Source organism: Podarcis tiliguerta, assembly GCF_965153285.1.
Source record: "Podarcis tiliguerta genome assembly, chromosome: 2".
Classification (NCBI taxonomy): Eukaryota; Metazoa; Chordata; class Lepidosauria; order Squamata; family Lacertidae; genus Podarcis; species Podarcis tiliguerta.
In genome coordinates, this window is record NC_139535.1 from 10,584,981 (window position 1) to 10,608,100 (window position 23,120).

Below are 23,120 nucleotides of genomic sequence, written 5' to 3' on the forward strand. Positions count from 1 at the left end.
GTAACATTTAACAACTTTAAAGATGTGCTCCCTCCCCCCAAATTTCCATAACATGAGAAATATCTATGTGGGACAAGAAGCTATGTGGGACTGGATATGAAACAACTGATTGGTTCAAAATTGGGAAAGAGTATACAAGGCTGTATATTATCTCCCCGCTTATTTAACTTATATGCAGCATTCATCATGCGAAAGGCTGGACTGACTGAATCCCAAACCAGAATTAAGATTGCTGGAAGAAATATCAACAACCTCAGTTATGCAGATGCCACAACCTTGATGGCAGAAAGTGAGGAGGAATTAAAGAACCTCTTAATGAGGGTGAAAAAGGAGAGCGCAAAATATGGTCTGAAGCTCAACATCAAAAAAACAAAGATCATGGCCACTGGGCCCATCACCTCCTGGCAAATAGAAGGGGAAGAAATGGAGGCAATGAGAGATTTTACTTTCTTGGACTCAATGATCACTGCTGATGGTGACAGCAGTCACAAAATTAAAAAGCGCCTGCTTCTTGGGAGAAAAGCAATGACAAACCTAGACAGCATCTTAAAAAGCAGAGACATCACCTTGCCAACAAAGGTCCGTATAGTAAAAGCTATGGTTTTCCCAGTAGTGATGTATGGAAGTGAGAGCTGGACCATAAAGAAGGCTGATCGCCAAAGAATTGATGCTTTTGAATTATGGTGCTGGAGGAGACTCTTGAGAGTCCCATGGACTTCAAGAAGATCAAACCTCTCCATTCTGAAGGAAATCAGGCCTGAGTGCTCAGTGGAAGGACAGATTGTGAAGCTGAGGCTCCAATACTTTGGCCACCTCATGAGAAGAGAAGACTCCCTGGAAAAGACCCTGATGTTGGGAAAGATGGAGGGCACAAGGAGAAGGAGACGACAGAGGACTAGATGGTTGGACAGTGTTCTCAAAGCTACCAGCATGAGTTTGACCAAGCTGCGGGAGGCAGTGGAAGACAGGAGTGCCCGGCATGCTCTGGTCCATGGGGTCACGAAGAGTCGGACACGACTAAATAACTAAACAACAACAAACTTGCCAAATGAACCTTATATTGGCCCGTTTGAGAAGAACAGCTGCCATGTTTGAGGAGTTGGTCTTTTTTTTTGGGGGGGGGAGAGGCTTAAGCATCATTTTGGGAGGCAGCAAATGGTCAGCTTTAAGAACTGTGGAGTCTGTTATCTGTCACACGAGAAAGAAGGCCGGATTCCCGCCCCTTAATCTTTAGCTATTTGCTGATCCATCAACCCTGATGGAGCTAAAAATATTCCCAGTTCCCCGAATTCCTGTCAAAACTGTCCCAAGGTGCTGTCAACCATAAATTTTCCCTACTATTTTGAACACATCTGATGAATTGATTCACATGACTCCACCTTGCATGAGAAAGAAGGATGGAGCTCCAGGAAACAGGAAGTGGTCCATCAACCAGCCAGGACATCTCACCATCACAGACAGATCCAGTCTCCTGCTGTGGAGTGAGGAGTGGCCAAGGGATGGCAGAGACAGGAGGGGAAGGGCCCAGCGACAGAACGGATGGTAGGCTCTAGATGCTCCCTTGAACTCCCCCTCCCTTGACACCAAGGGGAGCTCCTCTTCTGGGGCTGAAAGCATTGGCGTGGTTTGATTTTGTCAGGATTGCAAGGAAGCATAGAAGGAAAGGTAAAAAACACCTATGCGGTTTATTAAAGTTAATTAAAGTGGTTTTTCCCCTGTGTGAGTTTGTTGGTGTCTTCTAAGTTTCCCACTTTCACTGAAGCTCTTTCCACATTCCATACATTTAAATGGTTTCTCCCCCGTGTGAGTTCGTTGATGTATTCTAAGTGCTCCGATTTTGCTGAAACTCTTTCCACATTCAATGCATCTAAATATTTTCTCCCCTGTGTGAGTTTGTTGGTGTATTCTAAGTTTCCCACTTGTACAGAAGCTCTTTCCACAATCAATACATTTAAATGGTTTCTCCCCTGTGTGAGTTCGTTGATGTATTCTAAGGTTTCCATAATGACTGAAGCTCTTTCCACATTCAATACATTTAAATGGTTTCTCCCCCGTGTGAGTTCGTTGGTGTATTCTAAGAGTTCCACTTTTGCTGAAACTCTTTCCACACTCAAAACATTCAAATGGTTTCTCTCCCGTGTGAATTCGTTGATGTATTCTAAGTGATCCACTATCACTGAAGCTCTTTCCACATTCAATACATTTAAATGGTTTCTCTCCCATGTGAGTTCGTTGGTGTATTCTAAGAGTTCCACTTTTGCTGAAACTCTTTCCACACTCAAAACATTCAAAAGGTTTCTCTCCCGTGTGAGTTCGTTGATGTATTCTAAGTGTTGCACTACGACTGAAGCTTTTTCCACATTCAATACATTTAAATGGTTTTTCTCCCGTGTGAGTTCGTTGGTGTATTCTAAGTGTTCCACTTTCAATGAAGCTCTTTCTACATACAGTACATTTAAATGGTTTCTCCCCTGTGTGAGTTCGTTGATGTATTCTAAGTGCACCACTTTGACTGAAGCCCCTACCGCACACCATACATTCAAATGGTTTCTCCCCTGTGTGAGTTCGTTGATGTCTTCTAAGTGTTCCACTCCGACTGAAGCTCTTTTCACATTCAATACATTTAAATGGTTTCTCCCCCGTGTGAGTTCGTTGGTGTCTTCTAAGTGTTCGACTTTCATTGAAGCTCTTTCCACATTCAAAACATTCAAATAGTTTCTCCCCCGTATGAGTTCGTTGATGTATTCTAAGTGCTCCACTTTCACTGTAGCTCTTTCCACATTCAATACATTTAAATGGTTTCTCCCCTGTGTGAGTTCGTTGGTGTACTCTAAGTGTTCCACTTTTGCTGAAACTCTTTCCACATTCAAAACATTCAAATCGTTTCTCCCCCGTATGAGTTCGTTGATGTAGTCGAAGTTTTCCACTTTCACTGAAGCTATTTCCACATGCCGTAAATTCAAATAGTTTCTCTCCTTTTTGAGTTTGTTGTATCCTCAATTTCTTTGTTCTTTCGCATAAATTCACATGTGGCTCCATAGAATTCTGACCTTCATCTTCCTCACCTGTTTGGGAGTCTGGGAGGAAAGAGAATCCTGTTATACTTTCAAGAAAGACAAAAAGGGAACTGAACACATGTCAATCCCAATCTGCACCTTCTCTCATGGTAACATCTTCATTCTCCACTGTCCACTCTAGGTTCCTAATTTTACGAAAGCTGATGAGATAGTGGCAAGAGCAACACATGATCACTCCATTCAAACTTAAGAAAGCACCATCATTTTATAATACAGATCTATGGTGAAATTGGCTTATTAGACACATCTCTGTATTTTTCCTTTTCAAGTGAAGAAATGATCCCAGGCGCAAGTAACAGTATCTCGCTTGTGAAATAAATAAAACTTAAGTGCTACATGTAACTGTAAAAATATTGCACTATATTGGAACCTAAGAAGAGCCTGCTGGATCAGGCAAAGGCCCACCTAGTCCAGCATCCTCTTCGCACAGAGGCCAACCAGATGCCTGTGGGAAACCGGCAAGCAGGACTGGAGCACAAGAGTCTTCTCTGCCTTCGTGTGCTTTCCAGACACTAGTATCAAGAAGCATTATTGCCTAGGACCACGAGGGCAGAGCAGAGACGTCACTCTTATCCTTTTTTTCAAGCTATCCATATTGCTGGCTGTCACTGTCTCCTGTAGGATGGATTCCATAGATGAACTATGCTTCTGTTTATTCATCTTTTGCAGCCCTTAAAAGCTGATAAATGTATTATGGACTAAGCTTTTGTGGGCTGCAGTCTGACAAAGTGGACTCTTGACCAGGAAACCTGGTGCCACTATAAACTTCTGAGTCTCTTTGTTAGCTTTGTGTACTTATTTTGAAATTTGGACCAAGGTTGTAGCACAATATCTCCACGGAAGCTTAGGGACGGACAAAATTACAGGGTTTCAGCTCTGTGAATCTCAAGCCTCTCGTGGCTCTGCTGACAGAGCCTGAGAACGCAGGAGATGTGATTCGGTTGTAATGTGAAGCAGGGAGGAGCAGCCAAGCTGCAGCAGGAACAAAGAACAGAGATTAGGAAGAGGAGAGGCCGGGGGGGGGGGGGGACCACGCACTGTTAGCTCCAGTTTGAGCTCTGACACAGAGACCCCAGTAATAGCCTGTCCAAAAAATCGTAGGCTCGAGAGAATCTGCAAGAAGAGGGAAAAGGAAAGCGAAAGTGGGGGCTTCTTTGCTGGAGGACTCGGCAACTGCAAGCTGGGATGAACAGGCCGAAGACTGAGCTCCACAGTGATTTATGAGTTTGACCAATAAACCTGAGACAATTACTACTGGAGTTGTCTCGCATCTGTGCGGGAGAACCAAGCCATTACACAAGGGAGCTAAAATTATTATCCCACTCACTCACTCTCAGAAACAACCCCAGTCAGTAATATTTTCACAATTTCCTTATAATACCAGACACTCTTGGACTTTATATGCCCAATCCTAAGTGTAGAGCCTCCAGCCACAGGAATTGTGTATCATGATAACGGGTCCTTTGTCCCTTAAGCCCACCAAACTGGGGAGGTGTATGCATTTATTGTGTTTTGATGCTGGTGGAATGTATCACTCTGACCCTGTCTATAAAAAATAAGAGTAATAGAAACAATTTAAATACATTAATTATAAATAATTATGGGAAGCATTTCCATTCCCCTTCACCCGTTTTTCAGGATTGGTGTGCCACATCATTATCATCAATTATTCCTGCTGGGGAAATAACATCTAAGATTTAAAAGCCTGGAGGAAGAAAAGCTGCTTTGGAGAAGGCCTCACCCCTTCCTTCTTACGTTCAGGAACTTCCTTCCATTTGTCTCCTCTCCATCTTTTCCTCTTTGTCCCTCCACCATCCATCTATCCCTGTCCCCATCTCCTCTCCCCTGGAACTCACCAGATTTCTCCAAGGGTCCTGGGAGGGAATGCTCAGAGGTTGTGGGGAGGGATGCGGGAGACAGCCTGACCAAGTCACCTGTCCATCTTCCTCCTTCCATCCTGGCCAGGGTTGCAGGTTCAGTCTCAGCTAGGTTTGCAGGTTCAGCTTCCTGAAGAGCGCAGAATCCAGAGCAAGTTGCAGCTTCCTGGCAGGGAGGGAAGAAGAAGCCAAGGGAGTCTGAGAGCCCCTGCAGGGATTCTCCTGCCCAAGACATTCTGCTGCCCCTGGAGAAGCCCCAATTGGGCACCCCCTTCCCAAGAGCCCCCACCCATTTTCAAACACCTTCGGCAATTTCTTTCACCTGCCTGTCCCACCTCCCTTCCTAAGGCTGGGATGGTACGCACATTAGTGGCCTGAGAGTAGGTCCCTTGGAACTTAAGAGTTAATCTGCAAAGGACTGCTCTGAATACATGGGTGGCCCTTGCATGGAGAAGAAGGAAGCCCCTTGCTTGCATCAGGACCCCCTGGGAGAGGCGGTGGATCCGCCCACTGCTCCCTCTGCCCTCGCTGCCGCCTCCTCCTCTGTCTTCCTCCCCTGCAAACACCCTTTGCTCTTCTTGCTCAGGGGAGAGAGGCAGGAAGAGCCTTCAATCCCATCCCTTTCCTCCTCTGCAGCCCAGTGAGAGGGGAAGGAGCGGCAGCACCTGGTTCACTTCAGATACACACATGGTAAACACTGGGATTGTGAATGAACAAGTCCTCTGCCTTCCATGTGGTGGGAGTGGGGGGGTTAAAAGTGGTGAGGAGACCCCCCCCCCATTCCTTTTGGGAAACAGGAGCTTTGATCAGGAGTAAACAACTTATATGGCAAGTTCACAAGAGAAGCACTTTGGAGCACTGCTTGCTCTTACTATGTGTTTGGACCTAGAGGAAAACATACACGTTCACACCACGTGGCATCTTAAAGTGGGCACTTCTTTAAAACCTATTTTTACTGCTATTCTTTCCATTCCTATACTGCCCTTCCTCCAAAGATCACAGGGCAGCTTACAGTAGAAAAACAGAGAGATGCATAGCAGAGTAAGAAATAAAAACGTCAACCCTCCCCCCTCCCAATGCAGTCGTGAAGTCCATAGATTGTTTAATGAGCCAAACCCCTGGGAGAAGAGAAAGGCTTTCGCCTGTTGCCTAAGGAAGGAAGGAAGCAGGACACAGAGGCTGGGGTATAAATATTGAAATTAAAATTAATACTATTATTAAGTCGATCCTGGCCAGCAATCCCCCCCCCTCTCCCCTTGCCCGCCTCCTTCCCTGCAACTCCCTTTCCACCAGATCCCTGCAGGAGGAAGCTTCTCCCCCCCCCCTTCAAGGCCCCCTTTAAGGAAACAGCTCCCTTTCCGCCCTTCTCTTCTCCCCGTCCCGGGGCTTCTCATCCTGGACCCCCGCGCAAAGCCCCTTCTTCCAAGCCATTGCCTTTGCACTCACCCGAAATCCCAGGCAATGGGGGCGTGAATGGGAGCCCCCGTGTGGGAGGCAGGGAGTGAGGGCGCTTAATTAGGAGGCTTAATTAGGAAGAAGCCCCCTCCTCCGCACCATGCAGCCCCGCTTCCCGCCTCCTCCCCTCCCTCCCTCCTTTGCAGGCCCCAATTTTATCTCTGCTGGTGAAGCCGGAAGTGGAAGCAACTCAGAGGAGGAAGGAGAAGTTTCTCCCCACGCTCAGCCTCTTGTCTGTTATTTCATAATTGGGGGAAGGAAAACCTTGTAGCACCCAACCAATGGGAAGAGGGAGGGAGGGAACGTGTGCATGGGGAATATAAGCTCATTCTTTGCCCCAGCTGGACTGTGCCTGCTTTGGCTCCCAGCTCTTGCAAGAATATATTGTCCTCACTGCTTCACCAGTTTTGTTCAGATTGCATTTTAAGGAGCAAGTTCAAGGGTCTTGTTATAGAAAAATCCTTGGGCTCACCTGGATTACCAAACAAAAACACCAGCCAGGAATATAGGAGCAAAACAGCAGCCAGGAGGCCTGATCTTTATTGTTAAAAAACTATTGCAACAGGACTTCCACCCGCCACCAGGAAGGAAGCCCAGACCAAAGGATGGCTCCCACTCTGATCAGTTTTACAGAGATACCCACAACACCCCTAAAATTACATCATGGATACATTACAAATTACATCACAAATTGGGAGGGTCTGGTGACAGAAACCTGAGCATCAGGGCTTGCCCCACCCTTCCATTGACCTCCACCATACACTCATCAAGCGATGCAAAAGAGGTATTTACATGTCCCTGTTTCCCAGCCCAGTTAATCACACCCTTTTGTCTTGATCTGGGTTTGCTATTGTTTCTGGAATGGCTACCTGTCCCACACTCAGGTATCAGGATGCGAGAGATTATATCACTCAGGCAGAGGGGCTGCTGAGTACATGGGATCACACTTTAGAGATTATGGCTGCCCTCACTCATGTCCCCAGCTCCTCCCTTGGCAGCCATTTCCTTCCTGAACAGAAGAACGTTGGAATGGTGTAAATCCGACACTCAAGTGATTCTATATGAATTTCTGAAGATTTCCCAGTGAGCCAGTACATAGATACATTTATCAGTGAATTGTTATGTGCAGCAGAGGCCCTTTGAATAGGTAGGAAAAACTAATGAAGTGTTTTGTGGGGACATTTGCAGAAGTGATTGTGTTGATTTTGTTAGTTGGTGTGTGTATGTGTGTGTATGATGTCTGCTGAAGGGGCAACCCCCCCCCCCATCTCCTGGACAGAAGTTTCCCTGTTTACATTATAGGGAGGGAAGCCTCTCTCTCTGGCTTATTGCACATTCATTACACACAGGGTCTTTTGCAGTGTCCTGTATTCTCCTCACAGACACAGAGACACAGGAACATTGAACAGGGACTTGCAGCAGCGGCAGCTGCCGGACAGACTAAGTGCCAAAGAATTCCTCACATGCAACCCATCCCATGAATCTTTTGGGGGGAACCATGTACTTTCAATACGTGCTGAATGTACACTACGGATGTGAAATAAATATTCTTCGTGGGAAGTACTGACAAAAAGTGGAGGGCAATTTTAATTTGTAAGGACAGAAGGGGAGTGCTTTGCTTCGTTTTCTGTCGTGAAAAATAAAGCAATAAATTTAAGAAGCCCCCCCTTTTTTTCAGTGCTTGCTTTTAATGCAATAAAGGTGCAGGTACTCAGCATGGAATTGTTACAGTAAGTGCCATACTTTGAACAGTTGGGGAATGTTGTGGATGTTTGAGTACTCACGGAATAAAGCCCCACATTTTTAAAAACACCATAATTGCATGGGGGGTGGAAGACGATTGGCTCTGTCCAGTAATACCTGTATTTGGGACCTCCAAAGTGTTGTCATTTGTGGACCTTAAAGTCCTCCGTGGGGCATACCAGGAGAGGCGGTCCTGTAGTTACGTGGGTCCTAGGCCACATAGGGCTTTACAGGTCAAAACCAACACCTTAAAAACTGACCCTGTACTCCACCAGGAGCCAGTGCTGTTGGTAAAGCACTGGATGAAACTGAAAAACAGTTTCTATCCAAATGCGATTTTGGTTTTAAACGCAATGTAAGGTAGTTTCGAATCCCCGCGGCGGGGTGCGCTCCCGCTGTTCGGTCCCAGCGCCTGCCAACCTAGCAGTTCGAAAGCACTCTCGGGTGCAAGTAGATAAATAGGGACCGCTTACTAGCGGGAAGGTAAACGGCGTTTCCGTGTGCGGCTCTGGCTCACCAGAGTAGCGATGTCATGCTGGCCACGTGACCCAGAAGTGTCTTCGGACAGCGCTGGCCCCCGGCCTCTTTGAGTGAGATGGGCGCACAACCCTAGAGTCTGTCAAGACTGGCCCGTACGGGCAGGGGTACCTTTACTTTACTTTTAAGGTAGTCTCTAGGTGAGTATATTGTATTTAATTATGGGAATCAGTGTTTCTAGGGGGTTAACCAGGCTGGGATAGCAGATTTGTTGGTTTTTGAATGTCTGATGCAGATTTTTTCAATTTTGTTGTTCTGTATGGGACAATGGCCCTTCATGGATCACTGCCTTGCCATGGCGAAGGGGCTTGAAGAACTCAGAGAAGCTATGAACTATGCCGTGCAGGGCCACCCAAGATGAACAGGTCATAGTGGAGAGTTTTGACCAAACGTGATCCACCTGGAGCAGGAATCGGCAAGCCACTCCAGTATCCCTGCCAAGAAAACTCCATGGACAAAGACAACAGGCATATAAAAGTTATGACGCTGGAAGATGAGCCCCTCAGGTCGGAAGGCGTCCAACATGCTACTGGGGAAGAGCGGAGGACAAGTACAAGTAGATCCAGAGCTGATGAAGCGGCTGGGCCAAAGCCGAAAGGACGCTCAGTTGTGGATATGCATGGAAGTGAAAGGAAAGTCCAATGCTGTAAAGAAAAATATTGCATAGGAACCTGGAATGTAAGAACCATGAACCTGGGTAAGTTGGATGTGGTCAAAAATGAGATGGCAAGAATAAATATTGACATTCTGGGCATCAGTGAACTAAAATGGACGGGAATGGGCGAATTCAGTTCGGATGACCATCATATCTACTACTGTAGGCAAGAAACCCGCAAAAGAAATGGAGTGGCCCTCATAGTCAACAAAAGAGTGGTGAAAGCTGTACTGGGATGCAATCTCAAAAATGATAGAATGATCTCGATACGAATCCAAGGCAGACCTTTTAACATAACAATAATCCAAGTTTATGCACCAACTACTGGTGCTGAAGAAACTGAAATTGACCAATTCTATGACGACTTACAGCACCTTATAGAAGTGACACCAAAGAAGGATGTTCTTCTCATTATAGGAGATTGGAATGCTAAAGTAGGGAATCAAGAGATAAAAGGAACAACTGGCAAATTTGGTCTTGGAATTCAAAACGAAGCAGGGCAAAGGCTAATAGAGTTCTGTCAAGAGAACAAGCTGGTCATCACAAACACTCTTTTCCAACAACACAAGAGACGACTCTACACATGGACATCACCAGATGGGCAGCATCGAAATCAGATTGATTATATTCTCTGCAGCCAAAGATGGAGAAGCTCTATACAGTCAGCAAAAACAAGACCTGGAGCTGACTGTGGCTCAGATCATCAGCTTCTTATAGCAAAATTCAAGCTTAAACTGAAGAAAGTAGGAAAAACCACTGGGCCGGTAAGATACAATCTAAACCAAATCCCTTATGAATACACAGTGGAAGTGAGGAACAGGTTTAAGAATTTAGATTTGCTGGACAGAGTGCCTGAAGAACTATGGATGGAGGCTCGAAACATTATACAGGAGGCAGCAACGAAAACCATCCCAATGAAAAGGAAATGCAAGAAAGCAAAGTGGCTGTCCAATGAGGCCTTACAAATAGCGGGGGAGAGAAGGCAAGCAAAATGCGAGGATGATAGAGAAAGATACAGGAAATTGAATGCAGAATTCCAAAAAATAGCAAGGAGAGACAAGAAGGCCTTCTTAAATGAGCAATGCAAAGAAATAGAGGAAAACAACAGAATGGGAAGAACCAGAGATCTGTTCAAGAAAACTGGAGAGATGAAAGGAACATTTCGTTCAAAGATTACCATAATAAAGGACAAAAGTGGTAAGGACCTAACAGAAGCAGAAGACATCAAGAAGAGGTGGCAAGAATACACAGAGGAATTATACCAGAAAGATATGGATGCCTCGTACACCCCAGGTAGTGTGGTTGCTGACCTTGAACCAGACATCCTGGAGAGTGAAGTCAAATGGGCCTTAGAAAGCATTACAAATAACAAGGCCAGTGGAAGTGATGGTATTCCAGCTGAACTATTTAAAATTTTAAAAGATGATGCTGTTAAGGTGCTACACTCAATATGCCAGCAAGTTTGGAAAACTCAGCAGTGGCCAGAGGATTGGAGAAGGTCAGTCTACATCCCAATCCCAAAGAAGGGCAGTGCTAAAGAATGCTCCAACTACCGCACAATTGCACTCATTTCACACGCTAGCAAGGTTATGCTTAAAATTCTTCAAGGAAGGCTCAAGCAGTATGTGGACCGAGAACTCCCAGAAGTGCAAGCTGGATTTAGAAGAGGCAGAGGAACCAGAGACCAAATTGCAAACATGCGCTGGATTATGGAGAAAGCTAGAGAGTTCCAGAAAGACATCTACTTCTGCTTCATTGACTATGCAAAAGCCTTTGACTGTGTCGACCACAGCAAACTATGGCAAGTTCTTAAAGAAATGGGAGTGCCTGATCACCTCATCTGTCTCCTGAGAAATCTCTATGTGGGACAAGAAGCTACAGTTAGAACTGGATATGGCACAACTGATTGGTTCAAAATTGGGAAAGGAGTACGACAAGGCTGTATTCTGTCTCCCTGCTTATTTAACTTATATGCAGAATTCATCATGCGAAAGGCTGGGCTGGATGAATCCCTAGCCGGAATTAAGATTGCTGGAAGAAATATCAACAACCTCAGATATGCAGATGACACAACCTTGATGGCAGAAAGTGAGGAGGAATTAAAGAACCTTTTATTGAGGGTGAAAGAGGAGAGCGCAAAATATGGTCTGAAGCTCAACATCAAAAAAACGAAGATCATGGCCACTGGTCCCATCACCTCCTGGCAAATAGAAGGGGAGGAAATGGAGGCAGTGAGAGATTTTACTTTCTTGGGCTCCATGATCACTGCAGATGGTGACAGCAGCCACGAAATTAAGAGACGCCTGCTTCTTGGGAGGAAAGCAATGACAAACCTAGACAGCATTTTAAAAAGTAGAGACATCACCTTGCCAACAAAGGTCCGTATAGTAAAAGCTATGGTTTTCCCAGTAGTGATGTATGGAAGTGAGAGCTGGACCATAAAGAAGGCTGATCGCTGAAGAATTGACGCTTTTGAATTATGGTGCTGGAGGAGACTCTTGAAAGTCCCATGGACTGCAAGAAGATCAAATGCATCCATTCTTAAGGAAATCAGCCCTGAGTGCTCACTGGAAGGACAGATCGTGAAGCTGAGACTCCAATACTTTGGCCACCTCATGAGAAGAGAAGACTCACTGGGAAAGACCCTGATGTTGGGAAAGATGGAGGGTACAAGGAGAAGGGGACGACAGAGGACGAGATGGTTAGACAGTGTTCTCGAAGCTACAAACATGAATCTGACCAAACTGCGGGTGGCAGTGGAAGACAGGAGTGCCTGGCGTGCTCTGGTCCATGGGGTCACGAAGAGTCGGACACGACTGAACGACTAAACAACAACAACAACATGGGACAATGACAATAAAGATTATTGTATTGTATTGATCCATGTGATCCCATGGCAAGGACCCCGTAAGGAGCCTCGCCATGGCATTCTGCACCTGCTGGAGTTTCTGGGTCTGATTGTTTGTTTAGGACATCATTATATTGTAGGAAATACCGCCTTGTGTCTTTGAAGGGTAGACTCTTTTCATCAGAAGTGATAAATATGACATTAATTGGTTAATGAGCAACAGCTTCAATGCTGTCAACATGAACTCTGTCTGAGGTTTCAGAAATACCCATTTCCTTCAAGAAAGATGCAGGAAATACTTTCCTTTTTGATTCTGGGCACTTGACTTCTCCCATCCTGCTACCATCAAGGCAGACATTTCGGGCTGAGATCCAGAGAACTGCTCCTCAGCAGCAGCAGCAACAACAACAGGTGGAGCCCCCACAAACATTTGTCACATTTTGAAGGGTTTTTTTTTACTAAAAACAAACAAAAGGCTTCTCCTTAGGCTCTCATAGCCCTGAAGTTAGCTCTTGAAAAAGAGAGGGTTGCCAAATAGCATGGCCTCCAAGAATGAAAACAAACACTTCCAAACACTTCCAAATTCTTTTTTGCACACCCAGAGACAGGGGTCAGCAACCTTTTCAAGTCGAGGGCCGGATCACTGTCCTCAAACCTTGCCGAGGGACGGAGCGCACGTGCACATTCTCTCGTTACTACATGATCCAAAGATTAAACCAAAAAATAATAAAGTTCCGAAGGTCTCAGTTCTGCGCCGCAGCATATCTGTTCCGTTCTGAAAGACCCTCCCAGGGTTCTGGGGTGTGCGAAGCCTTGTTTCCCTGTTTTTAACTCCATTACCAAAAGCGTCTCCCCCTCCAAGATGGGAACGCGGACAACATGCATCCTTCTGCAGCAAGCGGTTCCTTATGGAGAAGGATGGATGTTCTCCGCTGTCCTGTATTGGAGGAGATGCTTTCGGTAGCAGAGTCAAAAACAGGGAAAGAAGGCTTCATACACTCCAGAACCCTGGGAGGGTATCTCAGAGTGGAACCACTCACTGCGGCCGGAGAGGGGCTGCCTTAAATGGTGGCCATTGAGCAACTACACTGACACAAACAAAGCCCAGGCCCTTTCCTCTCGGCTCTAGGAGGAGGAAATAAATCTGCAACCAATCAGAGGGAAACAATGCTGCTGGCACCAATCAAAGGCTAGCCCCTTTCCTCTGGAAGGCAGGGGAGAAGCCAGAAGGGAGGGAGGAGGCGCCGCCGTCAGGAAGAGAAAAAGAGAGAGAAAAATGGTGCAGCCCAAACTATATGAATCAGAACCATAAGGCGATTTCTGGACCTTCCGTGGGCCGGATCCAGAACCCATTCAGGCCGGAACCAGCCCATGGCCCTTAGGTTGCTGACCTCTGTCCAGAGACTTCACAGCCATCTTCGCTTCCTAGGAACTCTGGGAACTGTAGTTCTGGGAGGAACCTCTCAGAAGTTTCTGAGCCTCCTCAGCCAACTACAATTGGACACCCTGAGACTACAATTCCCAGAAAAGCTGGACCAAGGCCTTTAGCCACAGCCCTGACCAAATAACGGAGCTTTCTCTTCTCTCCCTCTTCACCTCCCACATTCACAACAAATCAGTCTCCCACTCCTCAGTCCCTTTCACTAATCTCCCCTAGCCCTAATTATTTCACATTTCTTTAAAACGTTTCTGTGAACTAAGGAACACAAAAAAACACCCTCACTGGTCACCTTCCACAGGTCAAAAGCCAATGCAGAAAATATTTAATAAAAACAGCTCAAAACAGGTACACAAGAGCACAGAAAATAGGAGATGAGTCTTAAAAGCAATACCAAATGAACATTTAACACAGAGACCTTTTCATTCAGCTGGAAAATGCTATCAGTAAAAAGCTCTTCAATAAATTATGCAAAGTTCAAGTAATGAGCACCTGGAATGCTGATCAACAAGACAAAGGCAGGCCATCATTTTGGAAGTGAAAGGCAGACCTGAAAACTCAACAGATTCAATACACACATTGAGCATTCCAGATTCACACTCTCTCCCTGTTTATTTAGCAACAAGTTGCCACTTACTTTGTACGTTTATTGTATGTAACCTTCATTACTTTAATACATTTATATGTGTATACAAATTTAAGTACAAACACTAAAAAGTCATTCCATGCATTTACAACTGATTTCCCCCTTTATGAGTTTCTTGATGTAAGTAGTGAACCCTGAGTGGAAAACTCCATACATTTATATCGTTTCCCTAGTGTGAATTTGCTGATGAATATTAAGGTCTCCACTCCCTCTGAAGCCCTTTCAACATTCAATATACCTGTAGTTTTCATTGTGTGTGTGTTAGCTGATGTCTTCTAAGGTGTCCAATTTGACTGAAGCTCTTACCGCACTCCATACATTTAAATGGTTTCTCCCCTGTATGACTTCGCTGATGACTTTTAAGTGTCCCACTTCGACTGAAGCTCTTTCCACATTCAATACATTTAAATTGTTTCTCGCCCGTGTGAGTTCGTTGGTGTATTCTAAGTTTCCCGCTAACACTGAAGCTCTTTCCACATTCAATACATTTAAATGGTTTCTCCCCAGTGTGAGTCCTCAGAGGAGAGAGGCAGAAAGAGCCTTCAATCCCATCCGTTTTCTCCTCTGCTCCCCCTCCTGTCCTTTAGGGAAACAGGAACTTTGGTCAGGAGTAAACAACTTAGATGGCAAGTTTGCAAGATAAGCACTTTAGAGCACTGCTTGCTCCTACTATGTGTGCGTCTGTGTATGTTTGGACCTAGAGGACAACTTACATGTTTACACCACGTGATTCCTTAAAGAGGGCAATTCTTTAAAACCGAAGGCCATTTCTACAAAATGGAAAACTTCCGATGGCAGTCTTTTACAAGGAAATTTTTGATGGTTTTTATTTTGTTGGAAGCTACCCAGATGGGCAGAGGCAACCCAGTCAGACAGGCATGTTGCAAGTAATAATAATAATTGCTTCCTAAGCCTGTCCTGGGACACGGGTGGCGCTGTGGGTTAAACCACAGAGCCTAGGACTTGCCGATCAGAAGGTCGGTGGTTCGAATCCCCACGACAGGGTGAGCTTCCGTTGCTCGGTCCCTGCTTCCTGCCAACCTAGCAGTTCAAAAGAACGTCAAAGTGCAAGTAGATAAATAGGTCTTCCCGCTCCGGTGGGAAGGTAAACGGCGTTCCCATGCACTCCTCTGGTTCGCAAAAAGCGGCTTAGTCATGCTGGCCACATAACCCGGAAGGTGTACGCCGGCTCCCTCAGACAATAAAGCGAGAGGAGTGCCGCAACCCCAGAGTCGGTCACGACTGGACCTAATGGTCAGGGGTCCCTTTACCTTTTTAAGCCTGTCCTGCTAGGCATGCTGATCAGAGACTCTGTCCAAACAACCCCTTCGAATGCAACAGGGCTTCCTATTTTTGCTGCTATCAGTGGGAACAGTCAAAGCATGGAGGCACTGATCAACCAGAGTTTCCTTTTTGACCAAGCACAGTTTGTCACGTTAGCTTAATATCCCAGCTTGATCCAAACCTGGCAGCTGTAGTTTCCTGGTTTAGGCAAAATGGAAAGTTTGTTAGTTATGGCTTATAAGCGACTGCTTGGTTTCATCACAGTTCACCCTCAGGGCCGGCCCAATCATGAGGTAAGCTGGGACAATTAGGTCAGGAGGCAGATGCAGGGAGATACAGGATCAGCACATTCCCAGCTCCCCTGTTTGTTAGCCTCGCTGCCAGTGCAGAACCACAGCTGGTAAATTTGTGCAACTACCCATGCGGAGTCCTTCTCTTTTGCCTCCCTGGGGGGGAGTCCTTCATGGAGTGATGCATTCTGGTTGTGGAGTTCAGGAGACTGCAGTGGTGGTGGCTAGAGTTTTTTGTTTTAAACTCGGTCAACTTAGGATTCAGCGTAACTTTGCTGCAGCAATGCATTAAAAACTGTGCTTATTTGTAACCCAGCTTTTCAGGCTGTGATTCAGTCATCTGAACCTGGCCATTATCTAAACAGATATTTCAACAACCTTGCAAGGTAGGCCAGTCTTATTTAATGCAACTACACTTGGGATTGCTGAGGCTGCAGGACGTACCAAGATTTTTACCTCAGTGGGGAGAAAAGAGCATTCTGGAAATGGAGGCAATTTAGAGGGGGAAAACGGGGGTTGGTGGAAGGTCACCTCTTCTGACACAGCTTCTGCTCTGATAAAATTCAGAGTCACCTGCAGCTGTTTAGGTAAGAATAGCAAGAGATACGATCACAATGTCAGCATCGCCCTTGAGCCAGTGCTACCAACTGGACTCATCCACTTCAGCCCCGACTGGGCTAGGCGAGCTGGGTAGCACTTCCAGAGACCACCTTCTGCACAGGAACAGGTCAAAGTGCTGTGGACTCACAGCTTAGAGTTGTGAGCACCGGATTCACTTCCACAAGACAGTCGTCGCACAGCAGAGTATAGCAGAGCATAAATGACTCAGAGCGCAGCTCTGTAGAATATCTTCTTTATTCTATCTACAACTATAATACACAACTATCTACAGAGCTAAATGAGGGCTAAACTGAAAATGAATGCTGAACTGCACTGAGTGCCTGCAGCTGCTCTTAGCAGCAACCTTAACTATACACACGATCTCTAACACTCAGTCTCTCTCTCTCCGACACACTGACTGACACTTTGATGTGAGGCTGGAGCGGAGTAAGTAGAGAGCGGAAAACCGCCCCTCCTCTCTGAAGAATCAGCAGAGAACATCAGGAGATTCTTGGATATGGGAGGGGTGAAATCTCCTCATCCTCCCCCATTTCATCTGACCATTCAAGAATCTAAACACAACTGTAACTTACGCACACACTCCAAAAGATGTCCTCTGCTTACAACTTTTGTTAACACATTTGCAGGTATCTCTTTTCCCCTTTATCTAAGATACTTTTATCACATCATTAAACAGTTACTGCAACCATTAGGGAAAGAGTTAAAACACAAACCTCAATCTGTAGTTTAAACAAAATACACACTGTGAATACACAAATGAATAAGCAGCTTCTAGAAAAATCTTCATACACATTTTTCCCCCTCCCAGATACAAATTAACATTGCTAATTAGGCAGATTTGAACAAAACACTTTTGTACTCAAACACATGCTTGCTCCTTCAATCCTGATCCTTTTAACGTATTACACATGAACCACTTAAGGTCAGGTGCCTAGTGCGAATTTGCTAATGAATATTAAGGTCTCCACTCCCTCTGAAGCCCTTTTGACAATCAATACACCTGTAGTTTTCATCGTGTGTGAGTTAGCTGATGTCTTCTAAGGTGTCCACTTGTACTGAAGCTATTTCCACATTCAATACATTTAAATGGTTTCTCCCCTGTGTGAGTTCGTTGATGTATTCTAAGTGTTCCACTTGTACTGAAGCTCTTTCTACATTCAATACATTTAAATGGTTTCTCCCCTGTGTGAGTTCGTTGATGTATACTAAGTTTCCCACTTTTACTGAAGCTTTTTCCACATTCAATACATTTAAATGGTTTCTCCCCTGTGTGAGTTCGTTGATGTATTCTAAGGGTTCCACTTGTACTGAAGCTCTTTCCACATTCAATACATTTAAATGGTTTCTCCCCTGTGTGAGTTCGTTGATGTCTTCTAAGTTTCCAACTTGTACTGAAGCTCTTTCCACATTCAATACATTTAAATGGTTTCTCCCCTGTGTGAGTTCGTTGATGTATTCTAAGTTTTTCACTTTCACTGAAGCTTTTTCCACATTCAATACATTTAAATGGTTTCTCCCCTGTGTGAGTTCGTTGATGTGTTCTAAGTGTTCCACTTGTACTGAAGCTTTTTCCACATTCAATACATTTAAATGGTTTCTCCCCTGTGTGAGTTCGTTGATGTATTCTAAGTGCTCCACTTGTACTGAAGCTCTTTCCACATTCAATACATTTAAATGGTTTCTCCCCTGTGTGAGTTCGTTGATGTATTCTAAGTTTTTCACTTGTACTGAAGCTCTTTTCACATTCCATACATTTAAATGGTTTCTCCCCTGTGTGCGTTCGTTGATGTATTCTAAGTTTCCCACTTTTAGTGAAGCTTTTTCCACATTCAATACATTTAAATGGTTTCTCCCCAGTGTGAGTTCGTTGATGTATTCTAAGGACTCCATATTGAGTGAAGCTTTTCCCACATTCAATACATTTAAATGGTTTCTCCCCAGTGTGAGTTCGTTGATGTATTCTAAGTACTCCATTGTTACTGAAGCTTTTCCCACATTCAATACATTTAAATGGTTTCTCCCCAGTGTGAGTTCGTTGATGTATTCTAAGTGCTCCATTGTTACTGAAGCTTTTCCCACATTCAATACATTTAAATGGTTTCTCCCCTGTGTGAGTTCGTTGATGTATTCTAAGGGTTCCACTTGTACTGAAGCTCTTTCCACATTCAATACATTTAAATGGTTTCTCCCCTGTGTGAGTTCGTTGGTGTATTCTAAGTTTCCCACTTTTACTGAAGCTTTTCCCACATTCAATACATTTAAATGGTTTCTCCCCTGTGTGAGTTCGTTGGTGTATTCTAAGTGATCCACTATCACTGAAGCCCTTTCCACATTCCATACATTCAAATAGTTTCTCTCCTTTTTGAGTTTGTTGTTGTATCCTCAACTTCTTTGTTTTCCCCCATAAATTCACATGTGGCTCCATAGAATTCTGACCGTCATCTTCCTCACCTGTTTGGGAGTCTGGGAGGAAAGAGAATCCTGTTAGACTTTAAAGAAAGACAAAAAGGGAACTGAACACATGTCAATCCCAATCTGCACCTCTCTCATTGTAACATCTTCATTCTCCACTGTCCTCTCTAGGTTTCAAATTTTTAGGAATGAATATGAGATAATGGCAAGAGCAACACATGATCACTCCATTCACACTTAATAAAGCACCATCATTTTATAATACAGATCTATGGTGGAACTGGCTTATTAGACACATCTATTTTTTGTTTCTGAAGTGAAGAAATTATCTCAGGCTCAAGTAACAGTATTTCCCTTGTGAAATAAATAAAACTTAAGTGCTACATGTAAATATTGCACTATATTGGAACCTAAGAAGAGCCTGCTGGATCAGGCAAAGGCCCACCTAGTCCAGCACCCTCTTCTCACAGAGGCCAACCAGATGCCTGTGGGAAACCGGCAAGCAGGATTGGAGCACAAGAGTCTTCTCTGCCTTCGTGTGCTTTCCAGAAACTAGTATCAAGAAGCATTATTGCCTGGACCACGAGGGCAGAGCAGAGACGTCAGTCTTATCCTTTTTTTCAAGCTCTCCAAGTTGCTGGCTGTCACTTTCTCCTGTAGGATGGATTCCATAGATGAACTATGCTTCTGTTGATTCATCTTTTGCAGCCCTTAAAAGCTAATAAATGTATTATGCCCTAAGCTTTTGTGGGCTGCAGTCTGACAAAGTGGACTCTTGACCAGGAAACCTGGTGCCACTATAAACCTCTGAGTCTCTTTGTTGGCTTTCTGTACTTATTTTGAAATTTGCACCAAGGCTGTACCACAGTATCTCCACGGAAGCTTAGGGACGGACAAAATTACAGGGTGTAACCTGCGTGAATCTCAAGCCTCTCGTGGCTCCGCTGACAGAGCCTGAGAACGCAGGAGATGTGATTCGGTTGTAATGTGAAGCAGGGAGGAGTAGCCAAGCTGCAGCAGGAGCAAAGAACAAAGAGCAGGAAGAGGGGGTGCCGGGGGGGGCACAGACTGTTAGCTCCAGTTTGAGCTCTGACACAGAGACCCCAGTAATAGCCTGTCCAAAAAATCGTAGGCTCGAGAGAATCTGCGAGAAGAGGGGAAAAGAAAGCGAAAGTGGGGGCTTCTTTGCTGGAGGACTCGGCAACTGCAAGCTGGGATGAACAGGCCGAAGACTGAGCTCCACAGTGATTTATGAGTTTGAGCAATAAACCTGAGATAATTACTACTGGAGTTGTCTCGCGTCTGTGCGGGAGAACAAAGCCATTACACAGGGGCGCTATAAATTATTATCCCACTCACTCACTCCCTCCCTCACAAACAACCCCAGTTTGTAAGATTGGCAAGTTTACACAATGTGCTTATAATACCAGACGCTCTTGGACTTTATATGTCCAATCCTAAGTGTAGAGCCTCCAGCCACAGGAATCGTGTATCATGATAACTGGTCCTTTGTCCCTTAAGCCCACCAAACTGGGGAGGTGTATGCATCTATTGTGTTTTGATGCTGGTGGAATGTATCATTCTGACCCTGCCTATAAAAAATAAGAGTAACAGAAACAATTTAAATGCATTAATTATAAATAGTTATGGGAAGCATTTCCATTCCCCTTCACCCGTTTTTCAGGATTGGTGTGCAACATCATTATCATCAATTATTCTTGCCGTGGAAATAACACCTAAGATTTCAAAGCCTGGAGGAAGAAAATCTGCCCTCACTACTTTAGGAAAAGGATTCAAGAAACAAAGAGCTGCTTTGGAGAAGGCCTCACCCCTTCCTTCTTCCTGTCAGGAACTTCCTTCCATTTGTCTCCTCTCCATCTTTTCCTCTTTCTCCCTCCACCATCCATCTATCCCTGTCCCCATCTCCTCTCCCCTGGAACTCACCAGATTTCTCCAAGGGTCCTGGGAGGGAATGCTCAGAGGTTGTGGGGAGGGATGCGGGAGACAGCCTGACCAGGTCAACCGTCCATCTTCCTCCTTCCATCCTGGCCAGGGTTGCAGGTTCAGTCTCAGCTAGGTTTGCAGGTTCAGCTTCCTGAGGAGTGCAGAATCCAGAGCAAGTTGCAGCTTCCTGGGAGGGAGGGAAAAAGAAGAAGCCAAGGGAGTCTGAGAGGCCCTGCAGGGATTCTCCTGCCCAAGACATTCTGCTGCCCCTGTAGAAGCCCCAATTGGGCACCCCCTCCCCCAAGAGCCTCTACCCATTTTCAAACAACGTTGCCAATTCATTTCACCTGCCTGTCCCACCTCCCTTCCTAAGGCTGGCATGGTATGCACATTAGTGGCCTGAGAGTAGATCCCATAGACCAAGGACAGTTTGAAGTTAGCTTAATATCCCAGCTTGTTCTAAAGCTGGCAGCTGTAGTTTCCTGGTTTGGGCAAAATGGAAAGTTTGTTGGTTATGGCTTATAAGAGACTGCCTGGTTTCATCACAGTTTACCCTCAGGGCCGGCCCAATCATGAGGTAAGCTGGGACAATTAGGTCAGGAGGGGACTTCCGGGTTGGCGCTTCTGGTAATGGCGGATTTCCTCCGATCGGGAGGAATCCGCTCCTTGAAAATTAGGGTCTGACCGCCACGGCGAGGCGGAGACCCATTAGAAACCACAGGCAGAAGAAGCCCGTGGACTTGGGATTCGGCCGGTACCTTTTGCGCCTCCCCTACTCGCGGGGAGACCCGGTTTCGGGGCTCCGGAGCGACGTGGGGTGAGCGGCGCGGTACATCGAATCAACCGCTTCTTTCAGGGAGTGAAGCCGCAATGCTGTTGTCAGAAAGCGCTGACTTTTCCTGTGGACATTTGGACTCTAAGTAATTACTTGTAAGTAAAACAGAAAACTGGATTTTTTAAACATCGTATTTTGGTATTAAAACGGGAAGGTCTAAACAGGAAGTCCGCCTTCCATTTTGTAAACAGATCAAAGCAAAGACGTCGCAAGCTAAAGCCTGGGAAAAGTATTTTATAAAATATTAAATTTTCATCATCTAAGACACTGAAACCCCCTTGGAAGCAGGAGAAGAGGGGGGAATTACTTGTGGATTGTTTAAACGAGCAGGAGAGTGAGTGAGACGAGATAATTTACCACTGTTTCGAGCCTGGGATCGGGCTGTCAATAAGATTGATGATTTGAGAAAATTATTAACTGGGAATGGAATACATCCTGATGGATAGTTGAATAAGAGATATATCTCCTATGCATTGTTTCCTTTGCACTTAAAAAGGAGAAAAGTTGAATGGTAACTTTGTTATTGGATTTGGACTTGGAATTATAAGGACAGATACAAATAGAAATTGTTACCTATAGAGGGAGCTTTTGAAACTGTTGCAATAGCGAAGTGGAACTTTCCACTAAGAACTAAGGACTGTGTGAAATAAGCGGCCTTGGATAAGACCTTGCATAATAAGGGCAAAACAAGAAGTTCTAGTGAATGCTTTTTACAAAATAAATGCTCTGTTGGAACAACTACATGAGAAGACGGATTTGACGGTAAAGAAAATTGACAATTTGGGACAAAATATAACTGATTTGGAACAAAAAGTGAACATTTTTACAGGAACTACTCAGGATGTGACTCAGGAACTCATTTTGAAATGGCAAGCTCTGGAGAAGAGGATGGAACAAACTGCTTCTGTATCTCAAGAAACTCAAGTGGAGGTTTTGGCCCACAGAAACAATTTGATGGACATAAGCTGAATTCAGAGGTGATGGAGCTTGAGTGTCAGATTTGGAGAGATAGTACTTCGCTTGGACCGAAGAAGGGAAGATGGGCAGACTTCCCTATGGAGGGAGGCACTGAGGGAGAGATTGGAGATGCGGAGCCCTTTAGCCTCAAAGGGTCTTTGGATTATGTCCTGGAACATCTTTTGGATTACAGCTTCGAATATGGAGTATGGGCAAACTTACCGAGACGGAATCAAGGAGCTGCTAAGATGGAAACCCTTTGGGACTTAATCTTGGGCATCAAAATAAATTTGCAGACAGGACAGGGAGAAGAGTTAAGAGCCTCGGATAGAAGAGCCACCAGGCTGATGGACTATATGGAACTGATAGAAAAGACTGACAAAATCCGAGACCAGGGAGAAGAGACGGTGGAAGAAGATTGGGAAAAATTTTAAAATTTTATTCAGAGTAATATAGCATAATTAAGGAATGTTGGGAAATGGTGGAATGAAATTACATGAC

General features: G+C 45.0%; 2 protein-coding genes across 7 annotated transcripts in view; both read right to left on the bottom strand.

Moving 5' to 3' along the window:
* LOC310670137 (uncharacterized protein) overlaps positions 1-23,120 on the bottom strand; it is a 45,694-nt gene that overhangs the window by 18,825 nt on the left and 3,749 nt on the right. For 4 of the 6 annotated variants that reach the window (XM_083424876.1, XM_083424874.1, XM_083424873.1 and 1 more), the window contains 2 exons: positions 20,828-21,014; positions 17,401-18,934 (listed from right to left, as the gene is read on the bottom strand). The exons of the other annotated variants lie outside the window; for them this stretch is intronic. In XM_083424876.1, the coding sequence (XP_083281002.1) occupies positions 17,481-18,934; positions 20,828-21,014 (1,641 nt within the window). In that variant the 3' untranslated portion in view covers positions 17,401-17,480. Of the gene's footprint in view, positions 1-17,400; positions 18,935-20,827; positions 21,015-23,120 lie in introns of those variants that run through there. 6 annotated transcript variants of the gene reach the window in all.
* On the bottom strand, positions 258-3,925 carry LOC310672836 (uncharacterized protein; the record flags this gene model as incomplete). The annotated part of the gene is made up of 3 exons (XM_083430492.1): positions 3,448-3,925; positions 2,449-3,095; positions 258-275 (listed from the first exon to the last, which is right to left on the bottom strand). The coding sequence occupies exons 2-3, from the start codon at positions 3,037-3,039 to the stop codon at positions 258-260; spliced, it is 609 nt and encodes a 202-aa protein (XP_083286618.1). The 5' UTR covers positions 3,040-3,095; positions 3,448-3,925.